This window comes from Panthera leo, chromosome C1, assembly GCF_018350215.1.
Source record: "Panthera leo isolate Ple1 chromosome C1, P.leo_Ple1_pat1.1, whole genome shotgun sequence".
NCBI classification, from domain to species: domain Eukaryota; kingdom Metazoa; phylum Chordata; class Mammalia; order Carnivora; family Felidae; genus Panthera; species Panthera leo.
Window position 1 is genome coordinate 211,252,681 of NC_056686.1, and position 18,098 is coordinate 211,270,778.

At 45.5% G+C, this 18,098-nt stretch overlaps 1 protein-coding gene across 1 annotated transcript in view; it reads left to right on the forward strand.

Annotated features, from left to right (window-relative positions):
- Positions 1-15,761, forward strand: part of FBXO36 (F-box protein 36) — a 90,214-nt gene extending 74,453 nt beyond the window's left edge. Inside the window, exons 4-5 of the mRNA XM_042950419.1 lie at positions 708-880; positions 15,223-15,761. Coding sequence (XP_042806353.1) covers positions 708-880; positions 15,223-15,411 — 362 coding nt within the window. The 3' untranslated portion in view covers positions 15,412-15,761. The remainder of the gene's footprint in view (positions 1-707; positions 881-15,222) is intronic.
- The last annotated feature ends 2,337 nt before the right edge of the window (positions 15,762-18,098 follow it).

The window sequence follows — 18,098 nt, forward strand, 5'->3', positions numbered from 1 at the left end:
GTTAAAAAAAGAACCAAGCTAGTACTTTCTTGCACTGAACATGCTTAGGTAGGACCATTATGCGGGCTGATTCTTTGTGAACTTTTCCCTAACTTGGAAATGACTGAAAAAGTATACAAAATATTAGGCAAAAGTTAACACAATTTTCATGAAATAGCCACCTATTTTCCTCTTTCTATTTTTTTTCCCCTATTACGTAAAGATGGGGATGAAAGAAGGTAAAGAGGAAAGAAGAAAGTTTGGTGGAGAAACACGTTTAACAATGAGAGAAGAAAAATCAACTCAAATGAAGGATATTAACATGTTTCAGGCCAATCAGGGGAGAGGGAGGGTGGCAGAAAACCCACGTGGACCAGCATCTTTGCCCAGTCAGGGATGAGGCTAAGGAAGGCACTGAGACTAGTTAAGTCAGCTGTCTGAATTGGTGCTGATGAAATCAAGGGATGCAGTTCATCACTGCGTTCAACAGTGAGTGTCCCTCGAAGGTTCTGATCTCACCGCGGGGACAGCAGTGGAAACAAATGTCTCACAAAGGCATATCACGAGTCCCAGAGGCAGCTTGGTGACAGTAGGAATGACTTGGTCTAATCCAACATTACCCCCCGGGGGGAAGAATGCCCTAAAGCCCGTCTTACTGATACAGGTCGTGGTTTTTACCTAACTGCACGTGATAACCTTGTTGGTTTGTTGGTTTCTTTGAATTGCAGTTCAAATTGCCTTAATATTTGGTGCAAGAGTATTAGACTATGTCTTCAATTTATGTGAAGGTAAATTTGACTTCCTTGAACGGCTCTCAGACAATTTGCTCCTGAGTATCATTTCTTATCTGGATCTTGAAGATATTGCCAGGCTTTCTCAAACATCACGCAGATTTGCAAAGGTAACAGATAATTATTTTGTGTCTATAAAGGTTTTTCCTTGTGCTTCCTCAAAGTTTTAATTTTTTCTTTCTTTTCTCTTTATTCTTCCTTTCCTTTCCTTTCCTTTGCTTTCCTTTCCTTTGCTTTCCTTTCCTTTGCTTTCCTTTCCTTTGCTTTCCTTTCCTTTGCTTTCCTTTCCTTTGCTTTCCTTTCCTTTCCTTTCCTTTCCTTTCCTTTCCTTTCCTTTCCTTCCCTTCCCTTCCCTTCCCTTCCCTTCCCTTCCCTTCCTTTCCTTCCTTCCTCCCTTCCTCCCTTCCTTCCTTCCTTCCTTCCTTCCTTCCTTCCTTCCTTCCTTCTTCTCTTTTTAAACATAGCAGTGGTTTATTGTTTGCATTTATTTTAGCAAGCATTTGTTGAATACTTAATCATGAGCACTGTTTTAAGCACAGAGGCAGCAGAGGTGAAAAAACATTATTCCTGCCCTCCAGAAATTTACAGTCTAATAGGAGAGATCCAAACAAATACAAATTATTACAATTTAGTGTCAACAGTTCAACAAGGGATGCGTGTATGAGGTACAAAGACAGTGCAAAGTCATTTCCTCTGCCAGGCTTCACAGAAAGGGTTATTTTATCTGGGTTTTCAGGAGGAAAATAAGAGTTCACCAGGTGGTCTGGAAGACTAGGGGCATTTCAGGTCAAGGGGCATTCCAAGTTCAGGCAGAGGCATGGCCACATGAAAGAATAAGGTAAGTAGTGGCTGCCCCTTATGTACCTCCATTTCTTCCACTAACCGTCCTTTGCAGAATTATCTATGCACGGTGTGGATGGTTTTGGAGAATTGTTCTTCATGATGTTCTCATGAACAGGTTCTTCAGCCTGTTCTCCATGCCCCAGGCTGACCAAATGGACTCTCTCACTACTCTGAATCGTCAGCAGAATGACACGAGATCAGAAGACACACTTGGTGCAATGTCAGGGCCTTGATGCAACCATTATTGGTTCCTCTCCCTGGATCCTGGAAGGTGCCTTGGTTCCTGCCCCTTTAGCTCTTCTTAGACACTCATACTGTCCTTCCATTAAATCCTTTTTCGGCTGAAATTAATCAGCCCAAATTTCTTCTTGAAATGGAAGAAACCTAGCTTAGTGTTTAGTTACAATATACTGGGGCACAATGACCATTTATAAAAGAGCATGCAACGTTTCCCAGATGACTTAAATCATAATCTTTTTTTTAAGACAGTATTCATCTATTTTTATTTTGTTTTATTGTATCTTATTTTATTTTACTTTGTTTCATTTTGTTTCATCTCATTTCTATTTTATTTTATTTTATTTTATTTTATTTTATTTTATTTTATTTTATTAAATAGGCTCCACACCCAATGTGGGGCTTGAACTCAGGACCCTGAGATCAAGAGCTGCATGCTCTACTGACTGAGCCAGCCAGGCGCCCCTAAATCATAATAATCTTATTATCTAGAGAGCCAATGCTTTTTTCACAATCATGCCATAATATTTCTTGATTTTCATATATTAATTTAAAATAATATGTTTGCTATTATTTGATGTATCCCCTTTGAGAATAAAAGCATATATTTTTTACTGGGTTTTCCCCCTAAAAATGGAGAGCCAGAAGCAAGTGTTAGAGCAGTCACTGTATATTTTTTTGCCATTAAAAAGTGTATTAACGTGAAGGTCGGCTGCTGATAAGAAGCTGATTATTCATACTTTCAGTGCAGAAGAATTTAAAATACATAAAATGTACTAGTGGGGATCTATGGAAAGCTTTTGCTAGGGCCTGCGCTTGTTCCTGAAATGAAATGGAAGAATTTGACAGAAAATGGCAGCAACTGCAGTGTCTTCTGGAATTATTCCTTGTGCTGAGCACCTGTCGTCCTTCTAGGTTTTCTCACTTCCACTCTCGATTACTCTCCCTCTCAGTGTCCTGCCATTATTTCAGTGCGGTCTTGGAAATACCCTCCGTAATTTACCTGCTGCTCTAAAGTAAGGCTTTTCTAGGTTGCTGATTTCAGCTCTCAGTATCCTTGCAGAGCAGAATTATTAGGAGACGGAGCCTGGTCCAAGGCTGCTGCTGTTTTTCTTTCCAAGCAATATTCACCACTCACTTCTATCTTCGGTCTACATTTTATCTGGACACCATTTACTTACTTTTCACTTGCATTTAGAAACGATTTTTATTTACCTGTTTGTCCTATCATTTATTTACTACATTATCTTATTAGTGAAAAGAAAAAACCTTCCTTTTCCGATTCCTGCGGACAAATTTATTAGCAAGTTATTTGTGACTGCGTCCAACCCTTTCCTCTGATCTCGGGGAGGGAGGTGTTCCTCTCTTGTGCGAGGCCCGGGCCACCTGCCACCTGGCTCCAAAGTCCAACCTGGGGAACTTCAGTCTGTCGCTCATCTCCTTTCTCTTCTGTGTTGTTGCTGCTGTTTTTAAAAGTATTTTCTGTTTATAAATAATTTTAGATCTGTAAGTGTCGCAAAGGCAATACAGAGGGTTCGCATATGCTAACATCTTACGTAACCGGGACATTTATCAAAACTAAAGCAATTAATATTGATATAATACTGTTATGGGATAGCCATAGACTTTATTCGTATTTCATCGTTTTTTCCACTAATGTTCTTTTGCCGTTCCAGGATCCAGTCTGGGATACTATGTTGCATTTAGTTCCTATCTTGAAATCTTTCTTTCAATTGTTTTTTCCTCTCGGTGCATTAATTTTCTCAAATCAGTCTTCATCCTGCAGAAACCAAAAACTCTTGACTCTATTTGTAGCCAATCTCTTTCCTCTCCTCCTTGGGAAAACAAAACAAAACAGTTTACAGAACAATTCACCCTCAGCGAACTAGCGTCATCAATAGAAGTGAGATTGTATAATCCATGATGAAATGAGAACAGTAAGTAAATGAGATATGAAGAGCTGGTTATCAGGCTAAATTTATTCCATTTAAATGATCATCCTTTATTGGAGGTTAGGCCTTCCTATCCTGGGGAGAGTTAAAATGCCCCCCCCTTTTTTTGTATTAAATAGTGACCTTAAAACGTGATCATTTTAACAAATTATCCTTATTGGAAAAATAAAAAAATTGGCTACCTTATTTTGGTTCTTAATTTTGTTTCTAGAAATTTCACTGGTCTTCCAGCAGCCTAAGTATTCCAAATGCCACTAGTCCACGGTCACCCTACCTCATCGTCTGTTCCCTCCTCTATCCGTGCCTCCTAAATATCCCTGGCCTCGTTCACAGTAACCCTCTCCTTGTCGCATCTAAAGGACCTATTTCGGGCCTTCCTCTTCCTGACCCATCTCTGCTTCCAGGATTCTCTGCTGGGTTTTCTCGTGGCCATCCCTTCACTGGCCTGTCTTCCATGCGTGGCCGTAAAATGCACTCCAGTCATGTCACTATCCTGCTTGGTGACCCTTAGTGACTTCCCGTCATTTCCTGAACGAGGTCCAGACTTTTAGCTGCCACATCAGGCAATGGTGCCCTGGCCTTGCCTCCTGCCCATGGCCCCAACCAGGTAAATTACTTGCAGCTCTCTTGCGCGCTGTTCCCTCTTCCAGGAAAGTCCTCCTTCGGACCCACCACTCTTAACAGCCACCATCTGCTCTTGCTCTGATTCCATGTTGACCCAACCACAGGGCTTCCGTGGGTACGCACCTGAAAGTCTGGCTGCCGGATGATTATATTTCTCAGGGTAAAACAAGGGGCATCCTCTGGGAGCTTGGCTAACACGAGCACACCCCTGAGGGGTAAATCCGAGGCCAGGGGGTATGGGAAGGTCAGCCCGAGGGCCAGCCCTGGGATTGCTAGGAGCTCATTTAAGGTCATGCTGCCACAGGGGACCTGCCTGGGGGCCTGCTGGCTTGCCCCAGGTGGCACCAGACCTTGACGGTATCCTTTTTCTGCAAACTGCAGCAGATTAGACCCAAAGAACGTCCCCCTCAGCTAGATGAGACACTGAAGCCCAGACAGCACAGGGACAATGGTGACCGGTATATTCATCTTGGTTGTGCCTCGGGAACAGTTACAGGCTCCCTATGACCGTGATTCCCAAGTCTGCCAAGTAGGCGAGGCACCTAGGGAGCAGGTGAAAATAGAGGGGCTAGGCCCACACCCCGAGGGGGGGGGTAGGCGGGTCTGAGGTGGACCCAGCATCCGTGCTCTTGATGTGTTTGCTTATATTTACAGCAGCCCAATTCTGAGTTCAGTCCAAGAATTTGACCGGCTGATATTAAAATGGTACATATAGGCGCACCTGGGTGGCTCAGTTGGTTGAGCCTCCGACTTCAGCTCAGGTCATGATCTCACAGTTCATGAGTTCGAGCCCACATCGCTGCTGTTAGCCCAGAGCCTGCTTCAGATCCTCTGTCCCCTTCTCTCTCTAACCCTCCCCAACTCGAGCTCCCCCCGCCCCCCCCCCCCCCGCCCAAAAGATAAATAAAACATTAAAAAAGCTGCAGATAAAAGGTCTCTAAAAGGCTGGAAGTTGGGGGGGGAGGGGGGGGGGTATTTTCCTATCTTTACTGTGTACAGGTATTGTGGGGTGTTTTGCTTCGATTATTATGCAAGAAGAATCTTAAGTGATTATGGCTCATTATACTATTCATTTCTATTTGTAATTCACTCTTTTCCCTTATTGGACTACTTTTAGAGTAGGATGAGAGTATAGGGAAGTATAAAAGTAAACAGTCCTGGCTGCTTTCTGCTCAAAACCGAGTGTGGTGGTGTCCTGACAGACAGCTGGGTTCTGTTCTTCGATCAGCCACTTCCCACTATGAGCCGTGGGCAGCGCCCTTATCCTTTCAGAGCCTTAATTTCCCCCTTTGTAAAAGGAGAGGTCTTAACCAGTTAAGCCCTGGGATCCCTTTCAACTTTCAGATAGCATCGTGTGTTAAGTTCATGCACCACCGCCAGGGGGAGCTAACTCCACGATTAGCTGTGCCTTGGATCAAAGCCCCTGGAACCATAGTCAAGATGTAAACCTTGTGTTTTTCAGCCTGGCATCTCCCAAGCTAAGAGCCCCAGGGTTTGGGAGGCTTAGATGAGGGTATTTTGCAGACTAATTTGTTGTATAAGACAAATCGTAAATATTTCCAATATAAAATATGAGTCACGAATGGAGTTACACTGGTGGAGATTTCAGCTCTCTTTTGAGAATTCTTTTCGTTTCCTCCAAACCTCATAGTTTTCTCCCATAATCTTCATTACAGGAGACACACTCAGATATCCTGGAATGTGTCGTGTTGGTAATGGGGTAGTCATCCTCGTGTGAGAGTTCAAATCTTTTAAAGGAGGATCAGAGGATCCGTTTTGTTTTGTTATTATTAAGACATTTTCTGAGAGTTTCCCTTTGTCGTTTGTGTTTAGAACATGTTGTGATCTGAGTTGGGAAATCAGACCTGGAGGGACTGTTGAAGATAGGATGACAAATGACGAATATCAAAATGTTTGGGGGGCTGTCACTATCATGTGTGAATGTGTAACCGTTTTTGCTTCGATGTTTATGCAAGAAGAATCTTAAGTGATTATGGCTCCTTATACTATTCATTTCTATTTGTAATTCACTCTTTTCCCTTATTGGAGTACTTTTAGAGTAGGATGAGAGTATAGGGAAGTATAAAAGTAAAAAATCCCGGCTGCTTTCTGCTCATAACCAAGTGTGATGGTGTCCTGACGTAGAGGTAATGCTGACCCGTTTTCCCCTTCCCAGAAGGAAGTTAGGACGCACGAACGCAAACAGGACAGAGCCAAGGCCAGGCCCGGAGTGGTGCCAGTGGGATGCTTGGCTGCCTGGGGCTGGGGGCAGAGTGGGGAGTACGTGGCTGGGTATGCGCCAGGTGGACTGAAATGGTGGCCGCCGGTAGGCAGACAAATCAGGGGCACTCATAGTTTCCCTCTGGGTGGCTGTGGAATGCTGCTGGGGTGGGTCCCAGGGTGCTCAGCGTGGGTTGTGACTTGTGAGGGGCAGGTAGAGATGGTGGTGGCGACAGGCAGAGCAGGAGTGTGTCCAGGGCAGGGGCAGACACAGAACATACGTTGTGTCTGGGGATGCCTGGCAATCGCTCAGGCCTTCCTCCCAGAGACAAGGGAGGCAGCTGGGCTTTCCCACCCACTATGTTCTCCACAAGGTTTGGGGCTTCAGCCCTTCGATGTCGTGCTACTCACACCGTGTCTAAGCCCACGAGTTAGGGGGTGAAGGCTATTGCTCTCCTGACCTCCTGCTAGCCAGAGCTGGCTGCTCACGGGACCATCTGGGATGACAGCACTGTGCCCAATGAAAGAATGGGTGGGTCCAGTTCTCTTCAGTTTGGTTTCAATGATCTGGAGGGAGAGAACATTCTAGAAATTGTTCCGAAAGGATGGTCAGTTTGGCCTTGTTAGTTTCATTCCAGCATTAGCACAGAGGATATTGTAAGGACTTAATTGTGAATCTGTCTTCTGTAGTATTCTCTTAGTATTCCTCATGCCTGGCAAATAGAGGTTCTGAAGAAACGTCTGCATAGACGGAGAGAGGATAGATAGATGCTTTGGTTCTTCAGATCCTTAAGTTTATCTAAGTGACTAATTGGAAGAAAAAGAACATTTTTCTCTGGCCTTAATTTCTGTGAACAGGAATTAATTAATCATATTATTCATTGTCCATAAATAGGTAGTTCCTTCTCTGGTCTTAATTTCTATGAACAGGAATTAATTAATCACATTATTCATTGTCCATAAATAGGTGGTTCCTTGATGTCTCTGGATTCGTATTTGACTTCTCATTCTTCCATTCTGTGAACTGATGGTCTTTCTTGGTTTTCCCCAGACTCCCAACCATGGCTGAACTGTCTACCCAGTGGTAGCTAAATGCTTGCAGGGCCTCTTCCTAGTGTCTTTTTTTTTTTTTTTTTAATTTTTAATGTTTATTTATTTTTTGAGAGAGAGAGAGTAAGCTCCAGTGGGGGAGGGGGAGAGAGAGAGAGGGAGAGAATCCCAAGCAGTCTCTGCAACGTGAGTGCAGAGCCCAATGCAGGGCTCTAACTCATGAACTGTGAGATCATGGCCTGAGCCAAAACCAAGAGTCAGATGCTTAACCAACCGAGCCACCCAGACATCCCTCTTAGTGTCTTCTGAGAAATGGGTGAGATAGCAGGCCGTTCTGTCTCCCTTTCCTGCTCATTAATTATATATATCTCATGTGCTTTACATATGTTATTCCTTTTTTAAAAAAAAAAAAACATTTTTTTAATGTTTATTTATTTTTGAGAGAGAGAGAGAGAGACAGAGTGAGAGTAGGGGACAGACAAAGAGAGAGGGAGACACAGAATCTGAAGCAGTTTCCAGGCTCTGAGCTTTCAGCACAGAGACCGATGAGAGGCTCAAACTCATGAGCTATGAGATCATGACCTGAGCCGAAGTCAGACTCTTAACTGACTGAGCCACCCAGGCGCCCCACAAATGTTAGTCCTAATCTGCACTAGAAGTTTAGTATCATTTCCATAGAATCATAACTGTCATTTACTGAGTGCCTGCTATGTGCTAAGCACCGAATACGTAATTCGATGTAATCCTTAAGCAGCCCTGTGAGGTGGATGGCAGAGACTATCTCGTCCTGACTTTATAGAGAAGGAAACAGAGGTTCAGATAAAGTCCACAGCTGGGGAGCAGTGGAGCCGGGTACTGTACCTGGGAAATCTTACCCCAAAGCTGTTGTGCTAAAATCACTTCATTCTGCTTCTTAGATGACCAAGCACAAGGCTGGATGTGGAGACAGGCTCAGAGCAATTAAGTATTACATCCAGGTTTAGTTAATTATTAAGTGGCAGGGCCAGAATTCAAATCAACTACGTTCACTAGTTGTCCGCTTCAGTACCTGAAAAGCATAAAGAAAAAGAGTCTGCCTTTTATAAAATTGGAAGTAAGTATGGGAATGTGTTTCTTCCCTCCGTAGATAGGAACTACAGCGGGTAGGTACAACAATGACAGACCATCGTTTTGAAAGAGTTTTCTTCCTCCGGCCACATGGAAGCATCCATTGGCAGCAACGTGTAAATGGGGTTCCTCCCCATCTTAAGATACGTGTCCGAGTTTTTGGTCCGGTCTATTTCAAAGTCTTCGTTATCCTTTCTGCCGTGTTACCTATATGACTGTGAACACTTGGTTTTCTTTTCCATGTAGCTTTATATATTTGTCTATGAGTCATTCCCAATGACCACGTTCACCATCACGGAATTTAAACTAACGGAAGGGAAGATGTCAGAAGGTAGCTTGAGCCCCGTACCAGTTTATTATTTAACTGATGGGATTACGTGAAGTGATTCTGTTTTGGGTGAGTTTCTCTGTGAGAAGGGACCCATCGTTATCTTGTGAAGGACTCAAAGCTCATAGCCATCCTTAAACTCCAATTAGATAGCATAGGCCAAATATACTAAAAATCTCAAGAGCTTTGTGCAATAGTGATGTTAGCATAAGACTAAGTTCTAGATTGTGACTTGGGATAACACACAACCCCCAAACCCCAGTGGCTTAGCACAATAACAACTGTTTTTTTTTTTTTTTTCATCCACAATTCTTACCCACTGTGGGTCTATGGTCTTTATGCTCTGCACAAAGTCCCTCAGGCACTCAGGCTTAGAGAGAACCTGACCATCTCCTACTGCGCCATCTGAAATGCGAGGTCTCCTCAGACAATATGGAAGAGAAGAGGTTCGTGCACTATGTTGTTAACGCTTTTTTGAAAAGATTTTATTTCTAAGTAATCTCTACACCCCACCCGGGGCTCAAACTCACAATCCTGAGATCAAGAGTTGCACACTCCACCGACTGAGCCAGGCAGGCGCCCCTCACGTGCTATGTTCTGAAATTTTGCAGCCCCCTGACTGCCAGGAACAGGGAAGTGTGGGAGAACAGGTGCAATACTCGCATAGCCCCCCTAGCTGTGCGGCGAACCAGCTATCCAGGGTAGACGAGGGCGCACCTCCAGATTCGTCTATCCCAAGGCAGGATCATGAGAGTGTGGTGTCTTGAACACAGTTCCCTGCTTTAACGTCGTCAATACGAGACGCAAGAGGCCTTCCAACTTTCGCTTATTATCTTTTCTGTGTTTCTCGGGACCCTATTCCGTGAGCATGGGTCTGGCATCAAGAACCGACTCAGAACCAAAGACTACATTCTACTTATAAGATATATAAAATACCCTTTGTCTAAGAAACTGAGTGTCTTAGTCTCTTTTACCCTCCAAGATGTCTATTTTACAGCCTCTTCTCTCTCCCCAAGTCTCCTTCATCCTCGCTCTTGGCTGATTTTGTGGCTTCTTATTTCACGGAGAAGTTAGAAGCCGTCACCAGGGATCCGTTGTTCCCTCCCCAGCTCTACCCTCTGCTCCGTGAGCTTCCTGTTACAGGTGAGAAGTTCTCCCTCTTATTACCTACACTCACACTTCCACTTGTGCATCTCAACTCCTCTGTTCAACTACTTTGCTCGCGCGGCTGTCCTTTTTTATCCTCTGTCGCTAGTCTTATCCTCTCTACTGGATCATTCCCATCAGCACAGAAATTAGAAAGAGAAAATGCCTTGACCTGATTCCCTGTTCTGCCGTCCAAGCAAAATTCCCTCAAAAGAGTGTCTGTACTTGCTATAGCCGCTTCCTCTCCTCTCCTTTCTTGAACTCGCTAGCCAGGCGTTCATCCCCACTGTGCCATTGAAACGGCTCGTGTCGAGGTTGCCGTTGTCCCTGATCTTGCAAAAACACCAGCCAGTCTCAAGTTCCGACCTTTTCAACAGCATCTGACCCCCTGGATTGCTATCCAGGTTTTCTTCCTTATTCTCAGTCTCCCTTGCTGAAAAATTTTCTATTTTTTGACTGCTTAATGTTGGAATGTCCTAGACATTGGGCATTTTCTCTATGGTCACACCTACATGATAGCATCTGATCCCAGGGCTTTAAATAGTATTTACCTATTGATAATTTTCTTTATTTTTAAATGTTTTTATTTATTTTGAGGGAGACAGAGAGAGAGAGAGAGAGAGACAGAGAGAGACAGAGAACATGCATACAAGCATGGGCAGGAGAGGGGCAGAGAGAGAGGGAGAGAGAGAATCCCACGCAGGCTCCGTGCTCTGAGTGCAGAGCCCATCACAGAGCTTGAACCCACAAACCCTGAGATCATGACCTGAGCTGAAATAAGAACGAGATGCTTAACCAACGGAGCCACCCAGGCGCCCCTACATATTGATAATTTTCAAATATATGTTTCCAGTCCAGGTTGCCCCCTTGAACTCCTTACTTTTATGTCTAATTGCATGCTCCACACTTACACCTAGATGTAGTATAGACATCTCAGATCTGACACGTCAAAACCAGACTTCTTGATGTCCCTCCACACACACCTGTTTACCAATTCTGCCTCTCCCACAGTGTTATTTTCTCGGTCATTGGCAACACCATTCACCCAGCTGCTTAAGCCAAAGAGCTCATCATTAGTTCTTCTCTTTCCTCTACTCATTGAATTTGTTCACGAGTCTCATGAACTCTACCTTCAAAATATACCTACAATCGGGCCATTTCTCACCTCCTCCTTTGTCACCACCCCATTACATGCCATCGTCATGTCTTCCTAGATTTTCCAATAAGAACACAATAGATTTATTTGCGTTCCCCTGGTGGGGAGGACAGGATACCTTCTTCATTTTGTATCAGGATTATGTTAGTTCTCCAGCCGTGGAATTTACTTATATCACAGAGCTATTTTTAAAAAAATATTTAATAGTATTTATGTATTTATTTATTTAATTTTTGAGAGAACGAGAGACAGACTATTAGTGGGAGAGGGACAGAGAGAGAGAGAGAGAGAGAGGGAGACACAGGATCTGAAGCAGGCTCCAGGCTCTGGGCTGTCCACACAGAGCCCGACGTGGGGCCTGAACCCACGAACCGTGAGATCATGAGCTGAGCCGAAGTTGGATGCTCAACTGGCTGAGCCACCCGGGTGCCCCCATCACAGAGCTGTTGATCGTATCACTTTCCTATGTGCTGGTCAACACTATTGACATCGTGCTGATGAGCAGGAAGCAGCAGATACCTCAGATGCCTTAGTAAGGTGCGTGTACGTCAAGGACTTGGAGATGAACTGTGCAAAAACTGAGGGGCCTGCCATCTCTAGACATGACCTGAGATCCCGTGCCTTGGATCTACTTCCTGCTGTAAGCTCTTTGTGGACCATAAGCTCTACCACAGCTCTTTGTGGATCGTTTTTTCGGTTTCAAGGTACATGTGCAATTTGAGTTTGCTTCTCCGTGAAGACCGAAAGCTGCCAGCGGCGAGGGGAGCCCAGCTCGTGGTCCTGACTGTGGTGTAAGCAGCAGTGCTTCTGGCTTCTCATGGTCCAGAAGATTCAGTGATGCTCAGAGGGTCTTCCGCCTACATGGTGGTGGCCGGTCCAGATCCTTGCTGAGACCTGTGTTGTGCCTCCATAGGAAAATTATAGCTTATATCCCAGGGTTTTAGAGTACAGACAAGCATTCGTTTGGAGAAAACTGTTCTGCTTTCGAAAAACAGTCCTTGGGTTCCTATGGGGTTGAGGCTACTGTTTTGGCTAGATGGTCAAAGTCTTGAATAGAACAAGATTTGGAGATTTGTGATGATTCCTAGGGAAGAGGAATTTGGACGGATTTCTCAGAATCAGCCAGAAGATACAGATATTTGTGTCCCATGTGACTTCTCATCAAAAGGCACTTGATGCAGAGGAAGTTTTCAGTTATTAGATGGGGAAGATGCTCTGCCCTGTGGCTGTCCGTCAGCTTGTTTCCCTGGCCACCCTAATGTTTCCTGGGTTCATAACCAAAATGCCCAGTGGCAAGGATGGGGCCTGTGTGTGGACTCAGAAGGAGCCTCCTCTTATCAAGAGGAATCTGGCTACTGTCACAGGAGAGACTGACACTGAGCCCTCAACAGTGCTGCACTCTAGGGCGTCCAGCCGGGAACTCAGTGGCAGGTGAGTAACACCGGATTCTTCATCATGGAGGAGGCAGCCATTTATCCTCCCTGGATCCTGGTCCTATTCTAGATAGGGATCTGCTTTCCTTGCGTGCTGTGGTTCTTCAGCAGCATCGTGCGTAAACTGACTGAATGCCTTGCTTACCATCGTCGTATCCCTCACGAGATTGCTTCAGACTATTTTGCTGTAATAAATAACTTATTAAAGAAATCGACATAAATACATATATAAGTAAGGCAATGAACACAAAATTCCTTGCTCTTGGCATATGCTCCGTCAACGATAGATCCTTCAGGGGTCCACAGGCTTCTCGCCTTTCTGTCTCCTTCGGGGAGGAGTCTTTGTGGGTGTGCCTACAGATGGGGTACATCTCAGAGGGTCTTGAGCAGGAAACAGGAGCCCAGGCCAGCGTGCCCTGGCACCACTGGCTTAAAGGAACTCCAGGCACCTTACTGACTGTCCACCACGCCTAGCCCTTTCCACTTCCGGATTTTCACAGATGACGACCACTGAATGGAACTGATGAAAAGGGAAATCGGGTTGCCGGTTAGCTTCCCGGAGCACAGAACCGGCACAGGAAGGATGGAGTCAGGGAGTGTCTGTCACCGAGGCCCACGTGGAACCCCTCTTAGGGCACGATTTGTACAGCCAGAGTGCCTACTGTGTAACACCAGATATCCAAGCACCTTTAAATGTTCCTATCGTGTAGACCAAAAAGCCATGGCGAATGCCAAGGTGGGTGATACTAAATAAATATAATAGAAGCTTTACCTTCGGGAAGGATTTGGGGCATGTTATGGAAGGGGTCAGGATATCTGTATGTTAACAGTGTTTAGTAGGAGGACACTGTTGAGGGTAAAAGTGCCATAAATAATGGTGCCAACCGAAAATGTCACACTAGGTAAATGTCATCATTTACCTTTGTCACAGTAAAAGCAAAATGCTGATATTTTCTGGATGATTTCTATGTTTCGTGTTATAAGAACGACTACTCGGGGCGCCCGGGTGGCTCAGTCGGTTGAGCGTCAGACTTCGGCTCAGGTTTGTGGGTTCGAGCCCCTTGTAGGGCTCTGTGCTCACAGTGCAGAGCCTGGAGCCTGTTTGTAATTCTGTCTCTCTCTCTCTCTCTCTCTCTCTCTCTCTCTCTCTCTCTCTTTCTCTCTGCCCCTCCCCCATTTTCCCTCTGTCTCTCAAAAATAGATAAACGTTAAGAAAATTAAAAAAAAAAAAATGTCATACTAGAAAGTCCTGGCTAAATGGAAGCTGAATTGTGGCTGCACTGAACTTGGAGGGAGGACAAAATGGCCTCATGCAGATCTTGGGCCAGAGGGGTCTTATCTGTCCTTTAGCCTCATGGCTTCCAGTTAAAGCCCCAGGCTGCAGAGGAACATCTCAGAGAAGTTTCTCCCCAGAGAATGGCTCACTTTGCCATGTGCTGGATGGGCCCAGTGAGTACACAGAATTGTGTGATTCTGGTACACGGTGTGATGTCACAGTGTGCAAAGGACTCAGAGAAAAACTTGTGGATGGGACCCTGGCATCAGGACTGGGGGCAGGTTGGCTGTCTGAGGGCTGCTTGTTCATTATGAGGCCATCTGTTACCAAGCAGCCTGCAGTAAACTAAGCCGTCAGCTGTAGGAGCCCAGTGAAGAGATGGCTTAAGTGAGGGTTTAAGATGGAGGCAAGTTGGGGCGCTGGGTGGCTCAGTCAGTTAAGCGTCCGACTTCAGCTCAGGTCACCATCTCACGGCTCCTGAGTTTCAGCCCCGCATTCTGTGCTGACAGCCTAGAGCCTGGAGTCTGCTTCCGATTCTGTGTCTCCCTCTCTCTCTGCCTCTCCCCTGCTCATGCTCTCTCTCTCTCTCTCTCTAAAAAAAATAAATAAACACTAAAAAACATTTTTTAAATGGAGGCAAGCTTAGCAGGAGTTAGCAACGCTCCCACTCTCGAAGCTGCTGTAGCGCTTGGTGGAAGGTTGGTGGGCCATACCATTATCAGCCTGTATTGCATGGTTAATTGGAAACTGACACTATAACGTGGTGTTTATAAATTAACTATATAACGTGGTGTATGCACTATTTCCCGCTGTCGTGTATGTTTCGTCCTAAATGAGAGCAGGGCTTGGTTTGCTCCCCGAATCAAACGCCGCCTTGTCCTTTTAAGCATTTGGGCACTTGCCTTTCCTCCAAGAGGAAAGAAAGGAGGCAAGAACTGTGTCTGGTACGTCTTCATGCTCAGGTAATGTTTCCTGCAGTGTCTTCACTGGCAGCGAGAATCGGGTAGTGATTTTGTGAGGGAATGACTTTTCCCTACCCGGGGACCGACGTAACCCACCTCTGCCTTTTTCCACCTACAGCTGTGCATGTCGGACGAGCTGTGGGAGAAGATAGTTCACTCTTGCTGTGACACCATCACACCTGACATGAGGGCCCTGGCCAAGGATATGGGCTGGAGGCAGATGTTCTTCACCAACAAGCTGCAGCTCCAGCGGCAGATCCGCAAGAGGAAACAGAAACAAGGGAGCCATAGAACCAGTCACCTTTAGGGACACATCTGCCCACCTGCAGGAGGGCCGAGAGACGGCTGTCTTTTTCTCCTGCGTCCCAATCTCTTCTGTTTCCTTCGACTGAGCACTAAGATTTCCTTCGATTTGAACTGGCTGGTTCAAGGACCCACCCGAGAAGCATACCCAGCCGGTGTTGGCCCACGGGTGCACCAAAACCCGACTCGGCAGTGCCTTACCTAAACCGCAGTCTCCTGCAGTGAGGGTCAAGTCCGTGGCCCCTGCAAAGGGCTGCATGACAGGAAGCCCTTGATACCCATAAGAAAAGAGGCTTCTGCTGTACAGGAAACAAACAATAAATGATTATTAGCAGGTTTTTTTTTTTTCTACTACATATCTGTAGTTTTTTTCTGACATTTGAAAGGCGTCCCGAGCTTTTGCATTTTTCCCCAATGGAGGTGGCTTTGTGTCCTCCCCCCCCCCCCCGCCCCCCTCCTCCCCCAGGGAACAGGGAGTGGCAGGGGCCACGGGAGGCAGTTGGCAGTCTGGGGAGTGTAGCTGCCTTCCCAGCTCTCTTCCCCTACATTTGAATTCAGGGCCCCATCCTGTGGGCCCCGGGATGCCACGCTCCATCCCTGCGTGGGGACAACCCCAGATCTGGCCCTGCGGCGAGCCCAGCATTCTGCCTGCGGACCCCTCTCCAGAGCCCACCTTCCCAGGACTTCATGTGGTCAAATAGAGCTACCAGCTTTTCTCAGAGGGATGCTGTTTCCCCAAAGGAATGTGATGGGTAATTTACAGCCCCCTGAGCTGTCCCGAGGATGAAGTACCCCCAGATAATGACACTCTTAGCGCAAATAATCTAATGACTCCTTTTAGGTGACAGAAAAAAGTAGCTGTCAACCTCCCATCACCTTCTTCACCGTTACCATTTCTTCTTCCCTACGACCTCCACCCTAGTGCCTTGAAGAGATCATCTGTGCTGCACCTGTTCCCCGTGCAGGGGAATTTCCTGTGATGCCCCGAGACCTCCCACACGGGCTGTTCTCCACGCCTGAGTCCTTCCGAACGGCTCATGGCTGTGGCTTGGTGACACCTTCTTTCTCTCTCTCTTTTTTTTTTTTACCAAAACCTGTGCTAATATCAAACCAGATTTTAACTCCCATCCCTTAAAACCCACACCCATGAAACTCAGAGATTTTCCAGCAACATCTGTGAGATCAAGCGCATTCTGCTTCCTGTCAAAGTTGTGCCTGGATTGAGTCCAGGCAAAGAGCAAAGATTTAATGGGTGAGAGACCCAGGCCTCATTCCCCACCCGGGAGAGATCTGTCAGGGTGACGCAGGTGACTGGCCGGCAGGTGACTGGCCGGCAGGCGGAGGGCATGCACTTCGTCACGGCCCCTGCAGCCTTGTTTCTCCCCGAGGTCCCTGAGGTCGCTCAGGGCCAGCTGTTTAGTGCCAGAACATAGATTAATACCACGTGTGTGCAACGACTGTGCGTGTGCACAATTTGGTATGCAACATACCTACGTAAATATAAAATTACAGCTCATTCGTCGCCGATGCAAATATGTCAACAGCTTAAGCATTGCATATCTAGTGTTTAATCAACTGACAGACCCTGAAAGCTTATGGGCGGGCACAACATTCTAGATTCAATATGAATTTGTGTTTGGAAGAACACAAATGTGGCCATTTGAAAACTCTTATTACCTACGTAAAATATAATGTAAAAATGGGCGCTGAAAGTAAATAGCAATGAAAAGGGAGTTATTCATACGTTGACTGTTGTTAGATAGGACTTTAAATAACATAGGTTACTAGATTATTCTGGGGATTATTTGCCCTAATGATTTGGGTGCCTTATTACCTGATTATAATTTTTTTGTGTGTGTCAACCTATAGACAGTATCACCAACCTACTATCCTGCAGGGGACCAGTTGACACATTTTGCCCCTCTTCGCCAGCCTCATTCTCCATGTTTGATCCCATGTGATGATCCCGCTGGATGGGAACAGGCAGGTCTGGTGTTGATCTCTGCCTCACTCGACAGCTTTCACATAGACAAATTAATCTGCTTTGCTTATGACACACAATCTCACAGTGAAATGCTGCAGCATCGTATAATCTTTCCCTTTCTCACATTTTCAGTCAAAAGTGTTCCTACTCTGTTATCATTTACCGTTGTCACAGTAAAAGCAAAATGCTGATATTTTCTGGATGATTTATATGTTTCATGTTATAAGAACGACTACTTGGGGCGCCTGGGTGGCTCAGTCGGTTAAGCATCCAACTTCGGCTCAGGTCATGATCTCACGGTTTGTGAGTTCGAGCCCGGCATCGGGCTCTGTGCTGATAGCTCAGAGCCTGGGGCCTGTTTCAGATTCTGTGTCTCCCTCTCTCTCTCTGACCCTCCCCTGCTCATGCTCCGTCTCTATCAAAAATAAATAAACATTAAAAAAAAAAAAAAAGAATGACCACTTAACAACAGCAAATGTGAAAACTTATAAACAACAAAAAATATATTTTACTTAATGACAAATTCTCTTACTGCTTTTTTCCTGAACGAGTTAGCTCGGTACTTGCATTCAACCTCACTTATGTGGAATCCAAATGATCAATTTTGGATTATTGATCAAAATAGTGATTCTGAGTAGGCTCAAGATGTAGACAGAGATTATGAATTGAGCGAAGGGTGGGAAGCAGGGGTGGGACAACTTAACCAG